The sequence below is a fragment of the Sylvia atricapilla genome, chromosome 1 (genome assembly GCF_009819655.1).
Source record: "Sylvia atricapilla isolate bSylAtr1 chromosome 1, bSylAtr1.pri, whole genome shotgun sequence".
Lineage (NCBI taxonomy): Eukaryota > Metazoa > Chordata > Aves > Passeriformes > Sylviidae > Sylvia > Sylvia atricapilla.
Window position 1 is genome coordinate 151595738 of NC_089140.1, and position 25425 is coordinate 151621162.

Genomic DNA, 25425 nt, shown 5'->3' on the forward strand with positions numbered 1-25425 from the left:
GGAGCAGTGAGGCTAAAACATTCCCAGCACATCTCCAACAAATATGTACTAAGGAGAGATATTTGGGTGGGAAATGGGATTTTTCTATGTCTTCTGGGAGCTGTCTCCAGGACATGAATGTCTTCCTCAGTACCTTGGAATGCTGGAGCATTCCCTCTTCCCGGTGCATGGAGAGCATGGAAAAGATATTAATTTCTCAATAGGGCAGATTACAAAACTCAAAAGCACTCAGAGGCATCACCCAAGGATCCAGCATGGAGAGACTGCCTCCTGCATTTCGGGATCACAGCCTGGAGGAGGGCCTGGAGCAGGGACACCAGGTGAGGAGTAAGACTGAGGAAGACTGGGGGAAAAAAATAAATCCCCAAGGAAGCTGAGTCACCTCTCTGAAGTAAACTTGTCATTATCCATACAGGAAAATTAAAGTGGATCAAATTGGAGCCATGGATTGGCTCCGTGACAAGAGAGCAGCAGTCAGCTTTGGAAAAAGGGTTGCTCTTGTCCCATTCCACGGCTTCCAGAAGATTTTTAGACCCAGTGAGGATGTTGCTTTGATCTCTTTCATCCATCCTGTCTCTTGCTTTGGCATGGAGGCACTGTGTTGGGTCTGGGCAAATAAATGGGAGAAAATTTATGGTGTGAGGGAAAAGGCTGGGGAATAATTCAAGGAGGGCAGAAGGCAGCAGAGATCCTTCAAAATAAATGGTGGGAAAGCCCCAAGAGAGGGAAAAGAAGGGCCAGAGTTAAAGCACCTCCTGCAGATGCCTCATTCAGGCAGGGAAAGGCCTCCTTGGCTGATCCAGGTCCTGGTGCAGTGACTCAGAGCTCTGAAAAAATAAGTTTTATATAATCCACAGGGAGAGAGAGAGGCAGTTACCTCCCGGATCAATCCCGGCTACTGGAATGAGGCTCCCATCTCCTTCCCAAAAGCCCTGCAGGCATGGCAGATGTCTCTGCTCATGGGGCAGCTGAATGCTGCCATGTGAGGATTGTGCAGCCATGGGAGGCACCAGAAACCCGGGGGTGATGGGAGGATTTGGAATTAGGGAGCAGCACCTGCGTGGGAGGTGTCAATCGGGAGTTCTCGGGAAGGCTGGCAGAGTCTCCTCTTACACAACAGTCCCAGGGGAAGGTTCACCATGGGAGCTCTTGTGTTTTTAGGACCTCCTGTGCCTCAGGGAAGTTGCTGCTCCTGCCTCCAGATAAAGGCTTTGGGATGTGGGTGAGCTTTGGAGCACATGGATGCGTTTTGCTGGGCACTAAGGAAAAACCTGTGGGAGCAGCGGGAAATCAGGCAGGAAGGAGCCAGCCAGGATGGGGCTGCTCCCTCAGGGATGGCACTTCTGGATTCCCAGAGCTGTTCCCTCTAGGATGGCACTTCTGGATTCCCAGAGCTGTTCTTAACTTCTCCATGCAACAGCCATAACCAGGGCATGAAACCCTCCAGGTGCTTCCATCCCCTTTTCCATGCCAGGATCCTTCCCTTCCCAAAACAGAGGCACCTGCCAAGTTCAGGCAACTCAAGACATGACCTTAATGTTAAACCTGGCTGCCAAGGGCAGGTCTGGACTCCCGAGCTCAGCAGAACAAGGCCTGAGGCCATGCTGGCCCCATCTTGGCCTTTGCCTGTGCCAGCCATTGTCCCAAAGGAATCCTAAACATGTGGATAGCACAGGATGAGGATTATTCCAAATAGTTCAGTTGTCACGGTCTTAGGAGCAGGGTGTGGGGCAGAATGTGGCCAGCCAAGGTCACAGAATTGGCTTGTTTGGGGTTTTTTGGATCTGTGTCACTTGAATATCCCTAAATTTGGCAGGAAGGGATGCAGGATGAGAATAATTCAGGCAGATGGATGGAGCCAGCTCAGATAGGATAGGCAATAAAATCCAAGGGGAGAATGGAGAGACTCATGGCAAAAATCAAAGTATCCTTGGTCAATCCTGCATTTACACCGAGGGGGAAACAATGAGTTGAGGCAAGGAAATAGAGATTGGATGGAAAGACCCAGGGTAAGACTTGAGGAAGAAGCCAACGAGGAAATCTGGGAGAGAAAACAACCAGGGAGTGCAGAGCTGGGGTTGGACGTGGATGGGAGGAAGGTGAGCAGGAAGGGGTAAGAGCAGACTGGGATGAGCTGGAGCCGTGAGCCCACGTTCCCTCTGCAGAGCTGCTGTAAAAAACAAAGATGTGGCTGTTCCCAAGCATTGTTGTTCCTCTAATCCCAGAAAATCCCTGTCAGAATGAGCAGTACATGGAGCTGTGCAAGGAGTCTAGGGACAGAAAACCAGCTGGGTGAGCTGCACCCAACTGGTTTCCCTGGGAGGTCTTCCTCAGGATGATCCTTGTGGAGAGAGAGCTCCTTGAGCCCAGGAGAAAGCAGTTCAGCCTCCCTGGAAGGGTTGGAGTGAACAAACCTCTCATTCCTAAGATTATCCACAAGGAAGGTCAGAGCAGGGTAACGAGTCCCTTCAATTTTCACCTGACGAGCAAACATAAAAGATTTATTTGCAGTGCTAATATTTTTTTCACAGATGAGTCTGAAAAATTCCAGGTTTCTTTCCAGAAGCCATCTCTCTTTTCCTACAATTTTCCTTTAAGCACTGTGCAAGATACTTTTCTCTCTTTTCTAAATAATCCTAATGCTTCCAAAGAAATTTCCACTGGGAGATCTTAAACCAGTTTAAAGGAAATGCTCCAGATCCCTTCGCATTAGGCCCTGCCTTGTCCCCTCTCTTTCCTGGAGAGCTCAAGAGCTGTTTCCTTCCAGGCAGCTGCCCCAGGAGAGGAATTGAAAGGAAGCTAAATAGAATTCAGTTTATTCCGAAATGGAGTCACAAAAATGCCATTTATGCCAGTGCAGAGAAATAAAATCTGGGGAGAGGCTTCCTGAAGTGAATGCAGAGTAATTTTAATATATTTCAGCATTATTCCCATTCAACTTGCAGGAGAACGCCTCCACTTTTATCCCATAACATGGATCCATCCAGCAGCTACGCCCAACGTGCCACACCACGCAGACACACAATAGAATAAAATAACACTTTATTGTGCCCAGTTTCTGTTTAACAACTGGAATATTAAAGGCTTTCTCGGAGCAAAATGATACAGGGTGGAAAATGAGAAAAAAAAAAAAAAACAGAAAATGGCACAAGAGAACGGCAGGGATAAAATGAAAGGCAAAATAAAATGCACGGAGTTATAAATGCCAGGATTAGGAGAGATGGTGACCACATGGGGCCATTCTGCATCTGCAGGGCTCCCCGTTTCACCCCTCTCTCTCCCCAAACATTGTTTTATGATGTCGTCAGAGCGTGGAAAGAGCAAAAAATTCCTCCTGATGGGAGGTGACCTTCCAGGCAGGAGACACAGGGCGGTATTCCCACCTGACGCACCGCAGCTCGAACCGTGCCATGCAAAGCCAAGCAGCTCATTTTACCCCCCCTCAAAAAAAAACCCTCAAAAACCCATCCTGAGGATGCAGGCGAGACTGGCCAGGACCCCCAGGGTGAGGATGGTGGAGCTGGTTTTCACACTGCTGGCCCCACTGATGTTGCACAGGGAGGTCTCGCAGCAGCTGTTGGCGACTCCAGCGATGCCGATGTTCAGGTCGAATGTTGGGCAAAACGCAGAACATTTCTTGGTGATTCGCTGGCTCTGGTCGCTGCCTGGAGTGGGAGAGGGAGAAAACAACAGGAAAGTTCAGGTTTTCATCTTAGATTTTTTTTTTTTTTTTTTTTTTAGGTTTCGGTCACAGCCCGGCTGCGCAATCCCGTGGGGAATTTGTTACTCTGCACTCGACGCCGTTGGGTTTTTCCCTTGGGTTTCGTCACATTCCATCATTATTTGTGTGTGTGTGTGACCTGTGGACACCATCTCCAGGCCTTACAAATCCTTTGCTGGTTTCAGGGCCAGCTGAGGGCAAGACTTTGGGACTTATTTGTACAATGTGAGATTGCAAAACATTGGCACCGTGCCTTGGTATTGCTCCTTCCACAGCACCCGGCCCCCTTTCCATTTCCACCACCTCATGGGCATAAACTTGACCTTGGAGTTGAGACCAGAAGTTTGTGCAGGGATCATAAAAATAATTCTTTTTCTCCCTGTCCTGAGAGTGTTTAAATCAGCACTATTTATTTTTAATTGAGTTAAATCAGAAGTATTTTCTCAATCTGTTGCGACAGACGCAGGCTATGCCAAGTTCCCACCTTATCAAGATTTGTTCTCTGCCTGCTAAAATCCTCATTAATTCTCCTTTGTACCTCGTGGTAGGAGGAGGATGACCTGTCAGCCCCACCAGGGCCCCACCTTGTCCTCAGAGCCTTGGGAAAGCTCCACACTCACCAGTTCCTGCAGTGGAATAGGTTGTCAGACAATACTTCTCATTCTCCGAGCATTTCGTGGTGCTGAGACAATGGAGGTTGGAAGTTGCATCTTTGCACGAGAAGCAGGTCAGGGAAAAAGCTGCAAAAGAAGCACAAAAACAAATCCATGAGGCACCTCCTTAGCACAAAGCTGGGGATGGATGGAGGATCTGTCAAGCCCAGTGGCCACCAACAAAAAAAAAATCCCTGCATGGGTTAAACTTGGCTCCAAGGACTCTCCAGGAGCCAGATTAAGCTCAAATCGCTGCCACAGGTGTGGCTTGCTCATTTAGGAAGCCTCAGGGATCTTCCCTCTGGATATTTGGTTGACTCTGCCTCGAATCCATTAAAACCTCTGGCATCTCCACTGTGTTTTTGGGAAGAGCAGCCCAATCTGCTGAAGCTCTTGGGTTTTCTTTCCAACCTGGCCCACTCCAAGCCTCAGTTTCTGGCTACTGGTTCTTGCGTGGAGACACTGGACCAGGGAATCCCTGGATGAGGCCTGGAGCAACCTGGGATAGAAGGTGTCCCCTACCCATGGTGGGAGTTTTAGGAACCCTTCCAACCCAAACCTTTCTACGATTTGGGTTGATTTTCGGTGCCAGGAGGAAAATCTTGGATCTGTAGAAGTCTGGGCTCAGCAAATCCCTGACTTGGCTGCAGCAGATTCCTTTTTCCAGCCATCCACGGGTAACAACTTCCTCGCTCCACAAAACGTGCACATTTGGAGCTCTGCATCTGCAAAGTGCTTTTCTAAAATCAGTGAATGAGAACAGCTGGCACTCGACGAGGCTGAAGCATCATTGAGAGCGAAGAGATCCTTGGGGAAGGATTCTTTGCATGATAAGGGGAATTTCCTCCTCATCTGTTTATCTGTCTGCAATGTCACCCTCCAGGGATTAAACTCATCCTCATTTCCAGAATATCCCTGGCTACTGGCAGTTAATTCCCAGCTAATTCTTACAGCAGCTTTGCCTTCCTTGCCCTTCATCTTCCTCATTCCTCTCCCTCGCCCAGTGTGGAGATGTCCCAACCTCTCCACTGCACTTGTTTGACCTTGGAAAAATCTTTCTGGCCCAAACAGGTTCCTTAAGTGTCCTGCTAGCCCAGATCTGGCTCCAGCTCAGCCATGACCTCAGAATCACTGTTTTCTTTTTTGGTCTCTATTTTTCCTCAGCCTGTGTGGAAATTCTGCCTTATTTTCCCACTCCAGACAACATCCCCTGGCGTTTCCTCTTGTGGTCCACAGCCCTCACGTACTCTCCCTCTGCTGTTCCTCACTGACTGGCACTGAGCAGAGGCCACCAGACAACTCAGATCCCACTTCCCACCATTCCCACGGCCATTCCAAAAGCCTCACTTGGCACTTGGCTCTCTTTGACTTCATAGCCAGACTTTTTCAATTTGCTTCTTATCATGGTGATTCCCATCTCCAGAAGCACTGTTTTTCGTTCCTGGCTCCTGCCTTCCGACTTGTCCTGACCTTTCAGGCTCAAATTTAATTTTCTCAAGTCTGGGACCCTCCTTTAGATCATCCCTGTCCAAAGGGTTTGGCTTAATTCTCTCTTCTCATGCAAAATTCTATTATATGGGATATAATATGGAACATTTCAGCTCCACCCCACTGGGAACCACCCTTTCCTCACCGAAACACTCAGTCCCCAAACTGGATTTTCCAGACACAGAGCTCACTTTAATCCTTAATAAATGCAGCACCTTTAATCCAAGCCCATTCCCAGAAAAACTTCCTGAATCAGTGCAGGAAACAGTGGAGCTGTTTACATGCCCAAATCCTGTTTCATCCCAACCTCCCAAAGCTCCTAATTTCAGACTCCAGTTGCCCTGGGAGCCTCCTTGGCAGGAGAAGGGGGAAGCACCATCCAAGGATGCATTTTTCAACCTCTCTGTGCTCCCGAGATTTCTGACTCATCAATTAAACCAGGACTCTGGGATTGGTTCCTCAACTGGCACACCCTGAAGTCAGCGAGGATAGTTTTGGTCCAGCTACAGAAAAACACTTTAATTTAATTTCATTTATTGATGTATCTGCTGCAACGAGGGCTGAGAGGGGAAGGGAATCTTATTTCTCCCAGATGCAAACCTTGAGTCAATCCAGGCTGCCTTTGGATTTCTCCACACCCACCAAGACCTCTGCTCTAACTGAAGAGAAACATTCCTCAAGGAATTTGCTGTCTCATTCCTTGATCTTTAAAAAAAAAGGGAGTAAAGCTGCAGGAAAAGATCCGTTTATTTGCTTTAACATCCTCAGCTTGAGCATAATTCCAGGTTTCAAACTTGTGAAATCCATCGATAGGAGTATTTCCATCCCCAAATTAAGTGGGAGCCAAAGAGGTCTGTTAGTTCAGGACCAGAATGGCTGGGAATTTGGAGGTCAAATCCTACAGGGAAAAATTCAGTTTGCAAACAGGCAGAGAAGTCCCCCAAGCTGAGGAAATCAACCTAATGAAATTCCCCTAAAACAGAGGGATATTCCAGGCCACACTTTCCCTTCCCTGCCTGACCCACAGCACAAGGTGTGGTCCTTGGCAGAGTCCAACCGGGAAAATTGAGGTGAAGCTTCCCAGAAAATCCCCCAGACAATTATCAGAATGGGATTCTGCATCTCCATCCCAAACCTGGAATCAGCTGGAAATCATGGAATCATTAAAGCTGGAAAAGATCTCTAAGATCGTCGAGTCCAGGTTCACCACTAAACCCTGGCTCTGGGCACCACATCCATGTAATTTCTGAACTCTTCCATGGATGTGATCCCACTGCCTCCCTGGGCAGCCTGAATGCTCGACCACCCTTTCCATGATGGAATTTCTCCTGATACATCAGACTCCACGGTCTTAGAGGTCTTTTCCAACCTTTAGGGATTCTGTAATCAGCAAAGCAACAAGGAAGAAGAGCTGGGAGAGAGAATTGCATCTTCTCGTGGCTCAACCACCTCTGTGAGTTTAGGAAATAATGGTTTGAGGTGCCACCAATTAAATAAATAAATAAATAATCAGGCTTTAGTGTCAAATCCAGGGATTTATTGCACAGACTGCCCCGTCCCTGTCCTGGATATCCCTCATGGATACCCCTGTTCCCATGGAGCTGCCCCAAAGGGCTGTCAGCTGCCACTGAGCCATTCCAGGGGCTGGGCTGGGTCTGCAGGAATCTCCCTGAGCTGGGAATCTCCCCCCCCATACACACTCCTCATCATCCCTCCAACTTCTGGTGCTGTTTAACCCCCTTTCTCCTGGAATAACTCCTCCACCACCCACACTGCAAAAACCCTGGAACACCAAAGCCATGCCTCCCCCCCCGGTTTTGGGGAGGGATTTGAGGAATCTTTTGGGGACTCACCACTTTCCGTGCACAGGGCGACGCCGAGCACGACCAGGAGGAAAAGCTTCATCCTTTAAAAGGTCTGGGAACCTGCAGAATGAACAGAACTCAGGCAGGGCAGGCTTTATACCCCTGCAATGTTTGCTTTAATAACCAGAGGCTGCTGTGTCAGATGATGGATAAGCGGGAGCAGCGTGTCCGGGCTTGTGCGGAGAAGGGCGTTTCGTTGGGAATCTGGAGGGGGAGGTGTGGTTTTTTTCCCCTCTACAACTTCTCCTTTTCCGGGTTGTTTCACCACGCAGCTTCTGCAGCTGACGCGAACTCTGCAACTGTTTCTAATTCTGGAGGAGTGAAGGAGGGGGGGAGTGAAGCGAAACATGAAAACAAAGCAATTTTCGCTGCAAAACAATAAGGTTTTTCGTTTCCAGGTCTCAGAGCAGGCTTCCTCCTCCAAGCTCGTGTCCTTGCACATATGGAAATGGAGGGGATTTAAATTTAAGATTGAATTTGGGGTGGAAACTTCTCCCTGATGCCTCCCAGGATTGTCAAGACAGTGAGATCAGAAGAGCAGAATCCTTGCAGTGCTTTTCATAGGGGACCAGGTGTCATTTTCTGCCTCCTTTTTAAGTTCAAAATCAGAAATATTTCTGAGACTTTTTTTCTATGAGGAGAAAAATGTTATCTTATCAGAAAGTAAATTCCGTAGGGCAAAGAAAAAATGACCACTTAAGTTAGAAAAATAGAGATAACACCCACTCCAATGGCATGGAACAAGCTGGAAATTTTTTCACAAATTCACAAAAACAAAAACACCCCCCAACCCCCCTCACCCCCCCCCCCCCAAAAAAAAAAAAAAAAAAAAAAAAAACAAAAAAAAAAAAAAAACACCAAAAAAAAAAATGTCAGGGAGGAAAACACAAACCAGTTGAAGCATGGAGAAGGAGGGGTTGGCTGATCAAGGGTCTCAACTCATTAAGTATTCAGAAAAAGAAAATTTGTGAAATGCCAAACAGGATTATTCCACTGGATTCCCAGATTGTGCTCTCTATTCCTCCTTTTCTTTTTTTTTTTCCTTTAAACCACGTTTCATCCAATCCCCCTGAACAAAATCAGAACCTTTCCCATCTTCTTGGGGATTGTGCTGGGTTTTTTCCCTCCCACTGTCACCTTTCTGCCATCAAGTCTCAGGAACAGAGGCACAATCCCAGGAAAAGTCCAGGTGGATCCTCTCACGTGCCCCAAAGCCTCTGCCCCTTGCTGCTATCCATCTGCTTTATTCCCTTTTTACTCCTCTCCAGCCCGCTCAGATTCCCATCTCCCATGGAATATTTTGGACCCACCTCCAGCCAAGTTCCTGAGGTGATGTCAGTTTTTCCAACACCTCCTAGCTGGATTTGTAAACATTGTCCCTCTGGAACCCTGCATGAGTAAGGTGAGGAAATCTTGGCTTGCCCAATAGGCAGAGCACGAAACTCCTTTGGAGCAGAGGTGGCAATTACCCAGAAAAGCTCCGAGGAGGGGCGAGGTTTGGCTCCTCAAGGAAGTCTGGCAGGAGGAAAACAAAGCTTCTCTCCATGCCATCCCAAAATATTGCGGAATATTCAATTTTCCCCAAGCCAGAATCGATGTAATGAGTTTTTAGTGGTAAATCCGTGTTTATTGGGGGCTATCCGGAGGGCTCCAATTCCGAGGAGATGCTGTTGCATTCCAGGGCCAGCCCACGTTGGGATTTATCTCCAACAGCATCCCCTGACAGGTTCAGAAATAGCAGCTCAGGCACTGTCGTTTTTTTTTTTTCCCCTTTCCTCAAAATCTCATTCATGCCAAACCCTAAAATATCTCCTGTCTCCTGCAAGCTGCTGAGATTTGGAGAAGGACAGAATGGATTCCTTAAAGGCTTTATTGCAGGATTCCTGACAGATTTTCCGTGAGATGCTCCTGAAGTCTTCCAGCTGGTCCATCTGGCCCTCTGATATTTTGTCCCCACCAGGGCCAGGTGACAGAATGAAAGGAGCCCATGAGGGCAGCAAGGGCACAGAGGACACGAGAAGAACCGAGGCAAGGGAAAAGATAAAATCCCAGTTCGTAAAAATTTGGAATTCATGAAATTCAGGAAGATTTCGTAAAGAGTAACAGGGGGTTTAACTGGAGGTGAAAGTGGAAGGTGAGGTGGAAAGATTTATTTTCCTTGACACAGTGGAGTGGAGAAGGAAAGGAGGAAAATGTTTTGCTTATCTTGTTCTGAACCTGGTTGAAACCGTCACATGAGAAGGGCGAACAATTGTTTATTTTGGGAGGGAAAATGCAATTTTCATCAAACAAGTGCTGAAATGCAAAAGTAGCTATGAAATTCAGATGTTGTTACTAAATGTGGAACTTCAAGTTGGCTGAAGCTGTGAGAAGCATCTCAGAAATGATTCTGATTAACATAAAGTGATGGGAAAAGTGATTAAAAAAAAAGTGCAAAGCCCCAGGTTTCTGGGGAAATATTCCCCTTAGAAATTCTACACTTCTACTTCGGTTATCCCATTGAAATAAATTCCAGAACACCCTTCCTGACCAGAAATTAAATCTTTATAGGATGACTAAGCCTAATCCCATCTCTGCAACCTTCACCCAGCGCTGCGGTTTCTCTCCGTTGCACGGAAACATGTGGAATTTGCAGTGCTGGTGGAGCAGGATTCCCCTCAAATCCAGAGCAGGATCCCTGTCAAATCCAGCACAGGATTACCTTCAAATCCAGCACAGGATTCTGCTGAAATCCAGCACAAGATTCCCCTCTAATCCTACACAGGAGTGCCCTCAAATCTGGTGCAGGATCCCTGTCAAATCTGGAGCAAGATTCCCCTCAAATCCAGTGCAGGATTCCTCTCAAATCCAGCACAGGATTGCCCTCAAATCCAACCCAAGATTCTCCTCAAATCCAGTGCAAGATCCCTCTCAAATCTGGGGCAGAATTCCCCTGAAATCCAGCACCAGATTCCCCTCAAATAAAACAGGGCCGGAGGCCTTTTTTCCAAGTGCTGCTATTAAAGACACTCCCAAAATTCAGTGCTGCGCTTTTCCACCCTCTCCAGCTCCAGGATTATTTTATTTGGCTGTTTTAGCTGTAGTTCTGCTCCTCTCAAGAGCTGAAGGGGATCTCCATCCCAAGAGCTGATCTCCAAGGGGATCTCTATCCCATCCCCAAGCCTGGAAATGGAGCAGAAACCCTGGAAAGGGATGGAGCAGAGATTTCAGACACCATCACCTCTCGCGGGCTTTTCCTGCCCATTTCCCACAGGAAAATCAGGAGAAATCACTCAGCAGCATCTCCAAGCAGGCACGGGGGTCTTTTTCCATGAGGACAGATTCCAGCAGCATTTTTCCTTACCCTGGGCATCTCCAGCATCTTGAGGTGGGACTTTTACCTGTTTTAAAAGCTGTGGAAACCCAGCAGAGATCCCAGGAGAACTTCCCAGTGCAAATTTCTGCGGGGCCAAATTCCTGGTCCTGTCTCAGCATCTACAAAACAATTCCCACTGTTGTTTGCAGTGGGAACAACACAAACATCTCCAACCTTTCCAGACTGACACCATTCCTTATCTCAGAGGGATCTGGGAGACCGTCTGGCTGTGTGTAGTGTCTGGAGCTGCTGGATGGAAGAAAGTTAGGAAAGGCAACCTGGAGAAGACTCCTAAGTGCTAAGAAGAGGATTTCAATGTGAAGCAGAGCTGATTTCTCAGCCTGGTCCCTGTGTGGACACAACAAACACACTCTAGAATAACACAAACCTTTATTTTGTCTGACAGTTATCACACACTTGTTATCAAAAGACCTTTTCCAGGGGAAAATTAGTATAAAACAACAAAGAGGAAAAACAGGAGCTGTCACGTTGGGATCCGAAGCAACGTCTTGGAATAAGACAGGGTCGCTGTTGGAAACATTTGGCTGAGGTTTCTCGCTTGGGGAGTACCTGGTGGCTTCCTGGGTGGTCACACCTGCTGCCACCCCTGGTCACAGTCCCACCCTGAGCATGTAGATCAGGCTGCCCGCGATTCCCAGCAGGATCACGGCGTAGTTGATCCGGATGCTGTTGGCGCCGCTGAAGTTGCACAGGGAGGTGCTGCAGCACTTGGTGGAATAAGATGCCATCCCGAAATTCACGTTGGTCTCGGGACAGTCCACAGAGCACTTCTTGGTGATGCGGTGCCCCATGTCCTTGCCTGGGTGGAGAAGGAAAGGAGAGCTGGGATTTAGGATTCTATCAGAGGAGCTGACCAGAGGAGAGGGATTTTAATTTCCTTAATTTTCCACACCTCAATGAAAGCTCTCAGGGGGAGTTTGACAGGGCTGGGTGTGAATCCACAAGTCCTGGATCAAGTGTGGAACACTGGGAATTCCTTGATTGAACCCCACACGCACCTAAATCTCTTATCTGGTAGTGGCCAGTCAAAGGTTGGCCTCGAGATCTCAGAGGTCTTTCCCAGCCTAAATGATTCTGTGGTTCTTATAGGACAGCAATTCCAAATGCATTCCCAGGTTTTGAAACCGTGTTATTGCCACCCAACCGTTTTCCATTCTCCATCCCAAAACATCTCAGGTCAAACAACAGAGGCTGCTCCTGATATTTGGGTGTTCCAGCTGGCCTTTCCACAAGGTGGTGAGGCCCTGGCACAGATTTTCCAGAGAAACTGTGGCTGCCCCATCCCTGGAAGTGTCAAAGGCCAAGTGAGAGCAACCTGGTCTAGTGGGCGATGTCCCTGGAATGAGATGATCCCAAAGGTCCCTTCTAACTCAACGCACCACTGAATGATTCACACTCAACACACTGAGACACTCAAACCTCAAAATCATCACTTCTTTCCAACAAAACCATCTATTTCCATCAATTCCCTACAAAAAAAAGTTGCCCACCAACATCTCTGGAAGAAAAAATAAAAAATCCCAGTTTCTGGCACTCACCAATTCCGGCAGTGCTGTACGTGGTTGTGCAGAATTTCTCATGGTCCTCACACTTGTAGGTTCTCATGCAGTTCCAGTTGGAATGTTCGTTTTCACAGGTGTAGCAAAACAGGGAGGAAGCTGGAAAAAACACCCACGACACAGATTAGTGACTCCCAGCAATTCCTTCCTGGGGGAAAAAAAAAAGTGCCAAAAGCCTGTGAAAATACAAGGGGAAGAGTCTGGTGTGAACATCTTTTCCCAGCAAGTGAATTAAGGTTGGGTTTGATTAATGGAGCTGAGAAAATAAATGTAGAGTGGAAACGAAGTTTTCTTTGTGGACCGGAGGTTTTGAGGGGTTAAATTTACATTTTTCAGCCTGAGCAGCATTTTCAGGTTATTTTCTTCTCCCCAGGATCCACCTTGGCCTTGTTGAAAACCAACCTCCAAAAGCGAAGTCCTGGCAAGGAGAGGCGGAACCGGCCCAATTCTAGATGTCAGCTTTAAATATTTTCACCCTACATCTGCAAAACCCTTCCCAGACATTAATTAATTAATGCCAAATTACGTCTCTGGGAGCCAAATTACTGAGGCACCACAGTAAAGGGAGTTCCCTGGGAGAGGCTGCCTTGGACAATGGATGGATTATTCCTATCAGCACCTGGAACAAGGTGTTCCCCATGATATTTTTCCCTCCGTGCCAAGCCAGGTCTGTCCCAGAGCCAGAAAAAAAGTGGGATATTATTGGGCACAACCGAAGTAAATTGAGTCAAACTTCCAGGCTGGCCATTAGAACACAGATGTGCCTTCTTGTTCCCCGCAGGTGGATTCACAATTGGTGGAAATTGTTTCCCTCCCGCCCAAAATTCCAATTAATGCTCCTCATTTTGGGGCAGGGGTGACAGAGGCAGCTGGGCTGCTCTCAGGAAATCCTGCTCTACTGTCACCAGCGGTGAAGAGCTCTTGGTTGAAGGTGAACAAAAATTATAAACCAGCAAAGTGTCTCCATCAGGCTGAGATTTCCGTGGTTCTGCCTTCCCTGACTTTCTCAGCCCAGGAAGGCTCTTTTTTTTTTTTTTTTTTTTTTTTTTCCCAGAACACCCTTTCCAATTAAACTTGGACTTGTTTTTAGCAAGGAAACTCCTCGCAGTGACCCTTCAAAATCCGTTCTTGGTTCAAACTCTCATCTGAGGTTGAACCATGACACTTGGTTAAACAATTCCAGAAGCATTTTTAAAAGAGAACTGGAAGTCCTTTTAGTCCCTAACTACCCCGAGGAGAAGATAAAAAGGCCTCCCCTCTGAGCTGGGAAGCTGTGTGTGTCTCAGCACAGAACTGGCTTGCTCTGAAACATTCCCAGATGCTTCAAAGAAAGTTGGACAGGGTTTGGAACAACCTGGGACAGTGGGAGGTGTCCCTGCCCATGGCAGGGGTGATCTTTAAGGTCCTTTCCAATCCAAACCATTTTATTGTTTGCAGATTCTCTGCTCTTTTCCAGTGCCAGGTGTTGGAAGCTCAGGGGTTCTCCGAAGCAGGAGGTAAAATCAGCCCCGTGTTGCAAACGGGATTTAAGTTCTCCTTTTCACCTCTCACTATTTCTCCATCCCTTGGGAATTCTCAGCCTCCTGCCTCTCCTCTGGAGGTTCCCCAGGCTGGGCAAAGCAAACCCCAGACCTGGCGAGGATTATTGCATTTTACAGACCCTGGAGCTCTCCCTGATCTGCTTTTCTGCCAAATTTCCCAAGCCACTTCCTGCTGCAGGTGGAGCCAAGTCCTCAGCACGTGCCTGAGAGCAACTGAGAGCACTGATGTTTCCTAAGTGATCCAAGGAAAATCCCTTCCAGCCAGGAAACAATAACAGCCCGAGCCATTAGAGCTGCTATAAAGCTTTTCCTGCGTCTGCCCTCCACCCTCCATTAGCTGGAGTTTTGCAAATGCAGCCATAAACAACCTTAACGGCGCAAATTGTGCTCCTGGGGCTGGCAAATCCATGCCCAGAGCCAAGATTTCCCAGCTGGATATTCCCCCACAATTATCCAGGTAGGGCTGCACCCTCCTTTTAAAGGGGACAAGAGCAGAGAGTTGTGCATCCCATTCCAAACGCACTCCCAGGCACTTAGAGCTCTTCCAGTTTAGCAGCAAAGAGCTCTGAGGCTTTCAAATATCTGCCAGCAGCCTCATTACTTAATTGGAATTGCGGGGAATAAAGTGAAATGCTGGCAGGAGATGTTGGTGCCAAGACCAGCCACGCTCTGGTCCACAACAGCTCCTCGAGTTTCATTCAGGAACAAAAGTCAAACCAAAGGCAAAAACTCTGAGCCCTGCTCCATTCCTGTCAGCATTTCTCGGGTCGTGTCTTCAGCTGTGAGTGGTTGGAGCTGGATGTCTGAGGGTGTGAGAAACCAGAATTCATCTCCTCTGGGTTACAGAGAACACACCCAAGAGTGAGGGCTCAACCACATGAAATATTTCTCGCCGTGGCTGACGCCAAAAAAAACCCCACTAAGACCTCAGCAGCTGCAACAAAGGCTGCCAAACCCCCTTGTCCCTCATTTATCTCCTTGTTTCTCCTCTGGCTCTCCCAGTGTTGAGCTCCTTACCTTGCTGGGCACACAGGACTGCAGCCAGCAGGGCCACCAGAAAAGCCTTCATGGTTGGTCCTCGTGCCCTCAGAGCTGGAGCAGTGTGGGAAGATGCACCCCAGGAAGGTTTTATACCAGCACTCCCTCCTCTCTGGCTTCCTTTGATTGCAATAATTTGATGTTTGGGCAGTGCCATCACCCGAGATGTGATCAGTGCTTGGGCGTGTTTGTGCGTAGGAACCTATTATGAGGCTGCAGATAGCAATGTTTTTTTTTTTTTACCTCTCCTTCTCACCCAATCATTTTTTCCGAGGCCTGCCCCTGTCTGCATCGCCAATTTGGGGAGTAATTTGGCTGATCCAAACATGGGAGTCTCTTCTTGGGCTGAGCCACAAAACCTGGAGCAAGTCAGAGGCAGCTGGGCCTGGCTGGGGTGACTCCCTGGCACCCTCCATCCTTTCCCTCTGCTATGGAATGGGAGCTTAATATGTCTGGGAAAGGAGAGAGGAGGCAAGGAAAGTTTTGGGGGTTTTTTTTGGATTGTCCAGAGCCATTCAGAATCATTTCACTTGTACAAAAATGCTTTAAGCAGCAAGCAGCAGCATTTCTTGAATTGTGGAATCATAGAAAGGGTTGGGCTGCAAGGGACCTTAAAGATCCTCTTGTTCCACCCCTGGTCCCACTGTTTCTGCCTGGAGCTGTCACTCAGAGGCTCCAATAGGCAGGGAGGGGGTTTGATGCTTTTGTTTTGTTCTTCTGTCCTCCAGAAGCATCCAGGTTTCCAGGTGACAATGTTTGTTGCTCCCTGGAGACCAGCTCCGGACTCTGTCAGGTTTTTCCAGTCCCCCATGACCTTTCCAGTCTTTCTGGGCTCCCTCCTTCTGCTCCCACGACAGCTCTTGACTCAGGGTGCAGCAGAGCCAAATGACTCAGGGTGCAGGAGAGGCACAAAGCACATGGAGACGTCTGCAGCACTTAAATATCTATGACTGGGAGAGAAAATGACTGAGAAATAAAAGAAATCCTGGTCAGAAGGTCTTGACAGGACCCTTTGGAGAGAGGAATGACCAAGGGGAGCTCAGGGTCAGGGTTTGTAAGGTCACAAATGGTGTGGAAACAGAAGAAAGAACATCCAGGTGCTCCTTGCTTTCCCCAAATTAATCACGGAATCAGGGAGGGACCTAAAAGGATCAGCGAGGCCAACTCCTGCCCTGCTCAGAACAACCCAAAAAATCCCACTGAGGGCTTTTTCCAAGCTCTTGTGGAACTGGCAGTCTTGGGATCGTAATTCCTTCTCTGGGAACCTGGGAAGTCTCTTTGTGTTTTCTTCTTCTGCCCACCTGCCTGCAAAATCCTGGGAAGCTGGGCTCATTTCCCAACCCCTGTTACGAGTTTATCGCTTCAAATCATTTTTCCTTTGTGCAATTCCTCCTTTTTTTGCAGCAGCAGCAGCTTCAAGCGTCAGTGATTCTGTCTCAGTATCCAGAGGGGAGGGGATGAACCCCCAGTTTTCCAAGTTTTCCATTTTGTTCTCTGGTCTGACCTTGTGCAAGAATCTTGAACATCCTTTAGGGAGGGTGTGAAAGGCCCACGTGACAGATAATGCAGCAACAATATTTCAGAAATAATCTGGGGATAAAAACATTCTCTTTGAGCAAGATTCCTTATAAATGCAGCCATGAAAAACTTCAGGCAGGAAAAAGGACCTGCTGGAGGAGGGAGAGAAGAAAACAGGTATTAATCCACATGTTTTTTTAATATATAATACCAGGGTTGTCTCAGGCAGCTGGAAAAATGGAAAATGAGACTTCCTTCCCTTCCATCCCATCAAAAAATCCCAAAATGAAAATGAATTATCATCTCCAAACCCAGCTCATCTTGGAGCCAATGGAGCAGAAAAATGCAGCTCCTCAGCAGGAAGAGGGAACAAGGCTTGAACACAGCCCACAACAAGAAAGAAGAAAAGCTTTGGAATTAAAACAAATAAATGAGCAGTAAATAAATGAGGCTGTTAAAGCAAAGTGCAGCTGAATAGAAAAAAAAGTCAAGTGAGAAATGGGCTGCGGGAAGTGGGAATGTGAGAAAGCTTTTAAATAGATTAGGGAGAGGGGAGGTTAATAATAATAATAATAATAAACAAGATTAATATTTCAGAGAGAAGTGGAAAGAGAGAAGGAGGGAGCGGAGAAATATTGGTGCAAAGCAAAATAATTCAAGGCGAACACACAAAGCTTGGGGGGAAATAATTAAGGACGGGCAGAGTGAGGGAAAGGAATAGGATGGGATGGGAGGGAAGTCACTCCTGTGTGGAAAATGCACATTTTCTTATGTGCAGACCCTGTTCAGGTGCTAAAACCAGCCCTTCAGGGGGCTGGGAAGCTGCATGATTCCCTAAATCCCAGTTTAACCAACCACTGGGGGCTTCTGTGCGACCCGGATGGGAAAAGCATCCAGGGCATCACCTGACCCCTATCCCTGTGTCCCTGGAGGAGGCTGCCAAAGCTTTGGGAGGCATCTCAGGCTCTGGCCAGGTCCCAAATCCCTGCTATTCTCGGGCCCTGTTGGCATTGCAGTCACGCCCAGGGCCACTGCAAGGGCTCTGGGCTCCAACCAGCCCCACGGCACTGGAGGGAACGGTGCCTTTGGAAGCAGAATCCAGCTTTTTTCCAAGCAAGGGGTGAAGAGAGCTGGAAGAAAATCTGGGGCAAAGACAACTGAAGGAGTGGGAGCGCAGATAGTGCCAGGAGAGGTGTTAAAACCATTTCCCAGGGGCATGGAAAAAGCAGGGCGAGGAGAGGGCAGCAGAGTGAGCCGTGCAGCAGAAACAAGGCCAGGTGGGTGTCACCTGCTGGGTGTCACCCAGCGGGTGTCAGAAAGGGAGTTAAACAGTTAACAGGGCCTGGAGGTTTTAGGAAAAAGAAACTTTCACCCACTTGGGGCTTGGCAGCCAAAGAGGGTGTTTATGCCAGACTTTGGGAATGCCTTGTGCAAGGCCAGGCCATTTTTTTTTGTAACCAGAGTCAGACAAAGCATGGTTTCAACCCAGGACGGAGGAATGGAACCAGATCCAAGGATGTTTAAATGTCAAAGTTTCCCACTTTCTCCTCTTTTTTTCCTCTCTGAAGGGTGGGTCCAATCTCAGCTCCCCTCAATGGCGCAGGGAGGAATCTCTGTTTCAGGCCCAGGCTGGTGAAGTGCAGCCTCAAGAGGGAACGGAGAGGCCATGGATAAGGTGGGAGGGTGGAGGACACAGATGGTGCTCCCCGTGTCCCTGAGTCACGCAGATGGTGCAAGACGTGTGCCTGATTCCACACAGCACCAGGCTGGTCTGGCTGTGTCCTCCCCTCCTTCCTTGGAGGGTCAGGGAAGGCTGGGTTGCTTCATCTGGGCCTGCAGTGGGCAACAGGGTTTGGTGAAGAGGCAGAAGTGGGAGACTGTGGGGTTCAGGAACACATGGAAAAGAAAGGAAAAGCCAAGTGGACATTTTGCCTTTCCCACTTAGGCCTGTTGCAGGCAGCCTGCTTTGCTCCTCCCTTTTCCCAAAGCACATCTGGCACAGCTGTTCTGGCAGGCTCCAAACCACAGGACACAGCAGCTGTGGTCATTCCCGTGGCAGATGACAGTGGCCACCAGCTGGGAAGGACGGCAGTCTCCCAAATCCACCCTGTGTGGATGGAATACCAGGTGATCAAGGTTGGCTTCAAGGCCAGGTTGGAGGGAGCTTGGAGCACCATGAGGTCATGGGAGACATCCCTGCCCACAGCTGGGGTTGGAATGAGATGATCTTAAAGATCCCTTCCAAACCAAACCATTCCATGATTCTGCGACGTCCAACTCAGCAGCTGTGATGTTTGGCAGGAGCCTTTTTGTTGACCTCAAAGAGCTGAGGAACTCGAGTCCTTTGGGTCTGCAGCCAACAGGGAACTAAAGCCATTTCGTCACGTTCCCTCACCTTCCAAGATCCTAAGGGATATTTCAGCCCCATCAGCTTGGAGCGACATCAAACAGCGCCATCATGCTCAGGAGTCAACCTCCGTGACTCACACCCCCAGAAAAATCCTGATGGAAAGGCCAGATCCAGATTCTGTCATCAAACAGGGCACCAGCCCAGCCCTAACGCCACCCAAGCCATGGGGCCACCAGCACGGCGTGGGCACAGCCCAGCCCCAGCCTGGACAGTGCCCTGGCATGGGGCTGCTCCTGGGAAGCCACTGGGATGTAACCACCCTGTTTGTGGAGGAAAGGGAGTTGTGGGTGTGAATCATCCTGCTCGGAGCCAGGGCCAAGGTTTGTTGTTGCTGGCATCTCCACAGCCAGGGGTGGGAATGTTGGAGACCTGCGGGGTCTGAGGAGAAAAGGGCAGTGAGGAGGGTGGTTGGGAATAGGAAGAAAAGGAGGAAAGAGAGGAAAATAAATGCAGCGTCCTCTTGGAATTTCCCAAAAATAATTAATTCCAGTTCCCCTCAAGGAGGTGGCCACTGGCTGCGACCATATTTGGGAAGAAATAACCCCTCTCTCCCTGACAAATCCCACATCTGCCATTGTTTTTTCACTGAAAGTGGGAATTTCCCCTTGTCCGAGTCCAACCCTCCTGATCCTGTTTCATAACACGAAGAGTCAACATGCAGGAGCTAAAATGAGATCGTCCCCTGCACCACATGATCCCACAGGCCCTGACAAGCTCTGATCCCTTGTTGTAAATCTTGGCCCATGGTAGGAATCTCAACCATGCCAGGACAAATATTTACAAGAAGACAACCAAAATCTTTGCCACCGAATATCTTGGCCAGGGTTTGAGGAAGACAAGTAGGTGGCACCTGCCATGTTTTTCTTCACAACACCTCTGTGAGCACTGTGGGGGTTCTGTGTTTATTTTGTGGATTAATTAGATTTAACTTTAAGATCTGGGGTGGTGGTGGGAGCTGTCACTGAAACCTGCCAGGCCAGTGTGACACGGCTCTGGTGGCATTTTGAGGACATCCCCAGTTGCCTGCGGGGCCTGCAAGACGCCTTCACTCCACCGCATTTTCCGTCATTTTCTCAAGAATTAACATTTTCCATGTCGGCCCATTTTAATGCGCTTTGGGTTCTTGACTTAAGTCAAGATGAGTGTTCCAGGCATGGAAGTGATCCTCTGCACTGGAGCCAAGAGCTGAAATTTCCAAGGTTGGGTGAAAGCTGGGAATCAAATGAGGTAAATAATTTTATTTTTATTTGTGGAAAATGTGGGATGAGCTCCACAGAAAATCTGTCTGCTCTTCGCGGGATCACAGAATTGTTTGGAGACTTGAAGATCATTGAACTCCAGCTCCTTGCCATGGGCAGGGCACACCTTCCGCTGTCCCAGGTTGTTCCAAGACCCATCCAATGTGGCCTTGGACACTTGCAGGCAATGGAGCAGCCACAGCTTCTCTGGGAAACCTGTGCCAGGGCCTCACCACCCCCACAGGGAAGAATTCCTTCCCAAATCCCGTCTAAATCCACCCTTTTCCAGTTTTAATCCATTCCCCCTCACCCTATCCCTCTTCTCAATTTATTTTAACATCTCCAAGCCGAGCTTTTTCACCAGAAGATCCCAACTGAGAGCAGAGGAACTCAACGAGGGTGTAAAAACTCAGCCCGTGTGTGGGAAGATCCGGATGCTCCGGTTTCTCTCCTGCCCCACTCCCGCTGCCACAGCCGGGCACGGCATCAAAAGCCCAGTTGGGTGGTGAGAACAGGAGCTTGGGCTGGTCCTCGTTACGTCCAGAAACTTGTACACACCTCGTGTAATGGCCCTGCTGAAACCTCCCCAGCCATGGCCAGGGACAGCAAGGCTGTCCCCAGGGAGAGCCCACGCTGGCGGAGGAGCTCCGGAGCCAGGAAAAATCGCGGCTGAAACCATCCCAACCCCATGGGTGTGGCCACCAGGGCACGGAGACAAACAGTTCTATCTGAGAACTCAATCGTGTCCTGCACTGCAAGAGCTGATGGGCATTTTCCCAAGAGGGCTGGCTGAAAATTCGAGGCTGTGTTGTTGTTTGGTTTGGGATTTTTTTAATTATTATTGTTTTGGGAAGGCATTGAATGGGGTTTTTTCAGGGTGGGACAGAAGGAGGGAAAGGAATTAGTACAGCTCAGGTGCATCCCTGCACATTTCAGCTGGGTTTGGCTTCTTCCCACCACCCCTGGGGTTTGGTGAAGGTAGCTCAAGTGCCAAAATCAAATCCATCCACTGCCAGAGCATCTCTTCCAAGCCCAGCTGACAAACAAAGGCTTGGAAACCTCATGGATGACAGCCTGGGAGCGGCATGGGAATCAAAATACACCCACACAATCCAGGGAGCAACAGAAGGGTTGAAAATCCACCCTGGCTCTGCAGGCACCACCTGCTTGCTAAGGAAAGGGCACAGTAGGAACAGCTCGCCCCATGTTGATCATGTCCCAGGCTTTGACTCATTCCCAGAAATCTAAACTGTCAGGAAAAGGACAACCAGGTCTTGAGGGGACTTTAAAACATTTCAGCAAAGAATTCCAGAGCCTTAAAGTCGAGTTTGAGCTGGGAGAGGCATTCCCAAAGTCACAGGCATGGGAGAGTGGTGGTTTTGGTTCCTCAGCCTCCCTCCAGCTTTCCTTTGCAGCCCAGTTACTGCTCAAGGAGCAGAGGAGGAGGAAGGAAAGAGGAAATATTTCTATTTCTCCAGTGAAAATACAGGTCCATGAAAATATCCAGAGACTTACCCTTCCATTTCTGGAACAGCATTCTGGAATGTCAATTCTTGGCATCAGGCCATGTTTTTGCTCCCTGCCTCCCCACATGGAAGAAAATCCACTTTCCTTCAAGATGAAAGGGAGGTGGGGAGAAGGAAGTACCAACAGAAACAAATTTGGGATTGGCTGAGCACCAGGAGGCCAAAAGTCTGCCCTTGCTCCCTAGGAATGGCTTTCACAGTGGCATCCCAGGAATCTCCTCCACAGCACCAAGACGTGCCTCTGGTGGCACTTCCAGAGCCAAACCCAGCCGTGACATCCCCTCTGTCCTCACTGCCACCTGGTCCTGATGGTGGGATGGCTCCTGCCCGACCTCGGTTATCCATCTCATTCCCCTGGGGAATTCTGCTCAAAAACCAACTGAACATGAGCCAGCAGTGTGCACAGGTGACCAAGAAGGCCCATGGCACCTGGCCTGGATCGGGAATAGTGTGTCCAGCAGGAGCAGGGAGGTCATTCTTCCCCTGTACTGGGCACTGTGAGGCCACACCTCGAGTGCTGTGTCCAGCTCTGGGATCTCAGTTTAGGATGGACATTGAGTGCTGTGTCCAGCTCTGGGATCTCAGTTTAGGAAGGACATTGAGTGCTGTGTCCAGCTCTGGGTGTCTCAGTTTAGGATGGACACTGAGTGCTGTGTCCAGCTCTGGGATCTCAGTTTAGGAAGGACACTGAGTGCTGTGTCCAGCTCTGGGTGTCTCAGTTTAGGAAGGACACTGAGTGCTGTGTCCAGCTCTGGGTGTCTCAGTTTAGGATGGACATTGAGTGCTGTGTCCAGTTCTGGGTGTCTCAGTTTAGGATGGACATTGAGTGCTGTGTCCAGTTCTGGGTGTCTCAGTTTAGGAAGGACATTGAGTGCTGTGTCCAGTTCTGGGATCTCAGTTTAGGATGGACATTGAGTGCTGTGTCCAGTTCTGGGATCTCAGTTTAGGAAGGACACTGAGTGCTGTGTCCAGCTCTGGGTGTCTCAGTTTAGGAAGGACACTGAGTGCTGTGTCCAGCTCTGGGTGTCTCAGTTTAGGAAGGACATTGAGTGCTGTGTCCAGCTCTGGGATCTCAGTTTAGGATGGACATTGAGTGCTGTGTCCAGCTCTGGGATCTCAGTTTAGGATGGACACTGAGTGCTGTATCCAGTTCTGGGTGTCTCAGTTTAGGATGGACACTGAGTGCTGTGTCCAGTTCTGGGTGTCTCAGTTTAGGATGGACATTGAGTGCTGTGTCCAGCTCTGGCCCCTCAGTTTAGGAAGGACATTGAGTGCTGTGTCCAGCTCTGGGATCTCAGTTTAGGATGGACACTGAGTGCTGTGTCCAGCTCTGGGATCTCAGTTTAGGAAGGACATTGAGTGCTGTGTCCAGCTCTGGGTGTCTCAGCTTGGGAAGGACATTGGGACTCTTGAGCACATCCAGAGGAGGCCATGACGCTGGTGAGGTGCTGGGAACACAAACCCTGTGAGGAACGACTGAGGGAGCTGGGGTTGTTTATCCTGGATAAAAGGAGACTCAGAGGTGACCTTGTCACTCTCTACAACTCCCTGAAAGGTGGCTGTGCTCAGGTGGGGGTTGGTCTCTTTCTTCAGGCAACAACTGACAGAATGAGAGGACACAGTCTTAAGCCGTGTCAAGAGAAATATAGGCTGGATACCAGGAAAAAGTTTTTTACACAGAGGGTAATAAAATATTGGAATGGTCACCCTGAGGATGTGGTGGATTCACTATCTCTGGATGTGTTTGAGAAAAGACTGGATGTGGCACTTGTTGTCACGTTTTAGTTGAGGTTAGGGTTGGGTTGGGCTTGATGATCTTGGATGTTTCTTCCAGCCTAATGATTCTGTGATTCTGGGTGGCCAGAAAAGAGGAGGATGCACCACGCCATCCAAGCAATCCTCAGGAGTCCTCAGGAATTGCTTCCTTTGGGTTTTTCAGCCACTCAAGGATCCTGGGCAGGTCCACAAAGTACTCTGATAACAAAGAAGGGCTGTGAATCAACAACTACCACACCAGTAAATCGGCCAAAATCTTGGCATTTTCCCACTGTCAACACTCCAGTGCCAAGAAACTCCTCCCATTCCATGCCCAGGGGATGGATTTGGATGTTTTGGGGATGGGAAGGATGCCAAAAGCACGCTGTGCCACGTGTCCTCACAGCTAGGGGACATCCCCTGCCCTGTGCTGTTTATCTGCCTGGATGGAGCCTCTCCCTGTAGGATTTAACCTCAGGATCTTTCACATGCTTGCTTCTTCCCATTCCTGCAGTGCCAAATTCAGGGCGGAGGATTTAGGTTGGGAGGTGACATGATCTGTGGGGACACTGATGGGACAGCCTCCAACCCAGCTCCCTGTTGCTGCAGAGAAGAGGAAAGGCCATTTCAGGAATGCCTGGGAGGTGTGGAACACCACTCCTGCCGGTTTCCTTGGAAGCAGGGCTGCATCCAGGGGAAGCTCTGTGTTTCTGCCACCAGACCTTGGGGACTGGGGGTATTTTGGGGCATGAAATGTGGTTAAATGTAGGAAACCACCAGGCTCTGCTTCCTCTGAACCCATCAGCCCCAGAGCAGACAGCAAACCTTGGCAAGAGCATCTGTCTGCAGATAATCCAACCCTGCAGCAAGGACCACATGTCCAGGAAAAGCTTTGTATTATTAAGCATAAGGGAAAAGAGGAACATTTCTTAACTAAATAGGAGAGATTTGGATGAGCTATTGGGAAGAAATTCTTCCCTATGAGAGTGGTGAGGCCCTGGAATGGAATTCCCAGAGAAGCTGTGGCTTTCCCATCACTTGAACTGTTCCAGGCCAGGGTCTGAAGCGGCCTGGGATAGTGGAAAGTATCCCTGCCCATGGCAGGGAGTGGAATGGGATGATTTTTAAGGTCCCTTCCAATCCAAACCACTGTGGAATTCTCTGGGTTTTTTCGGCTGTGGGGAGGGGGTAAAGCACCACCTCCCTTACTCCCTGCTGACATCCAGCTGGGAGCTGGCTGGGGAGCAGAAAAGCCAGGTTTCCCAATTTTCCAGGATGAAGCTGATCCCTGCTGAGCTCCTCCCTGCAGTCCTGTGTGCTGTTGCAGTGCTGGGGAGCGGGCAGCTGCTGGAGGGGGAAGCAGATCAGTGGAGCTTTTCCAAAGTTTTCTGAGGACACAGGGCTCTGCATCCCATCCTGGAACCCACCTCACCCCAGGGACCAAATCCTGGTCTCAGAGCTCCTTTGTTCACACCATCAGGACCCTCCCAGTTGCTCAAGGGGTCCCTGATCCCACCAGTCCTTCTGGGCCACCTCAGCCCATGTGAGACCCTGGTGACACCAAACCAGGCAGTGGCCAAGTGACTGAGGCCCTGAGTGACGGCCACACCTCTGTGTCCACATGGAGCTCCTTTGTGACGGGGAGCAGGGCTGGGATGTCTTTCTGCAGTGTTTGCAGACCTGCTTCCTAAGAGAACTCCCAACAAAAGCTTTCCAGTGAGTCAAGGAACAGCATTT

At 49.1% G+C, this 25425-nt stretch overlaps 2 protein-coding genes across 2 annotated transcripts; both read right to left on the reverse strand.

Moving 5' to 3' along the window:
- Window positions 1-3025: 3025 nt before the first annotated feature.
- LOC136372306 (lymphocyte antigen 6E-like) lies at window positions 3026-7942 on the reverse strand. The gene is made up of 3 exons (XM_066336868.1): window positions 7716-7942; window positions 4342-4461; window positions 3026-3665 (listed from the first exon to the last, which is right to left on the reverse strand). The coding sequence occupies exons 1-3, from the start codon at window positions 7765-7767 to the stop codon at window positions 3457-3459; spliced, it is 381 nt and encodes a 126-aa protein (XP_066192965.1). The 5' UTR covers window positions 7768-7942; the 3' UTR covers window positions 3026-3456.
- Window positions 7943-11662: 3720 nt separating this feature from the next.
- Window positions 11663-15606, reverse strand: LOC136372311 (lymphocyte antigen 6E-like). Its single transcript, XM_066336899.1, has 3 exons — window positions 15221-15606; window positions 12642-12761; window positions 11663-11902 (listed from the first exon to the last, which is right to left on the reverse strand). Exons 1-3 carry the CDS (start codon window positions 15396-15398, stop codon window positions 11694-11696), a joined length of 507 nt encoding a protein of 168 aa, XP_066192996.1. The 5' UTR covers window positions 15399-15606; the 3' UTR covers window positions 11663-11693.
- Window positions 15607-25425: the final 9819 nt, after the last annotated feature.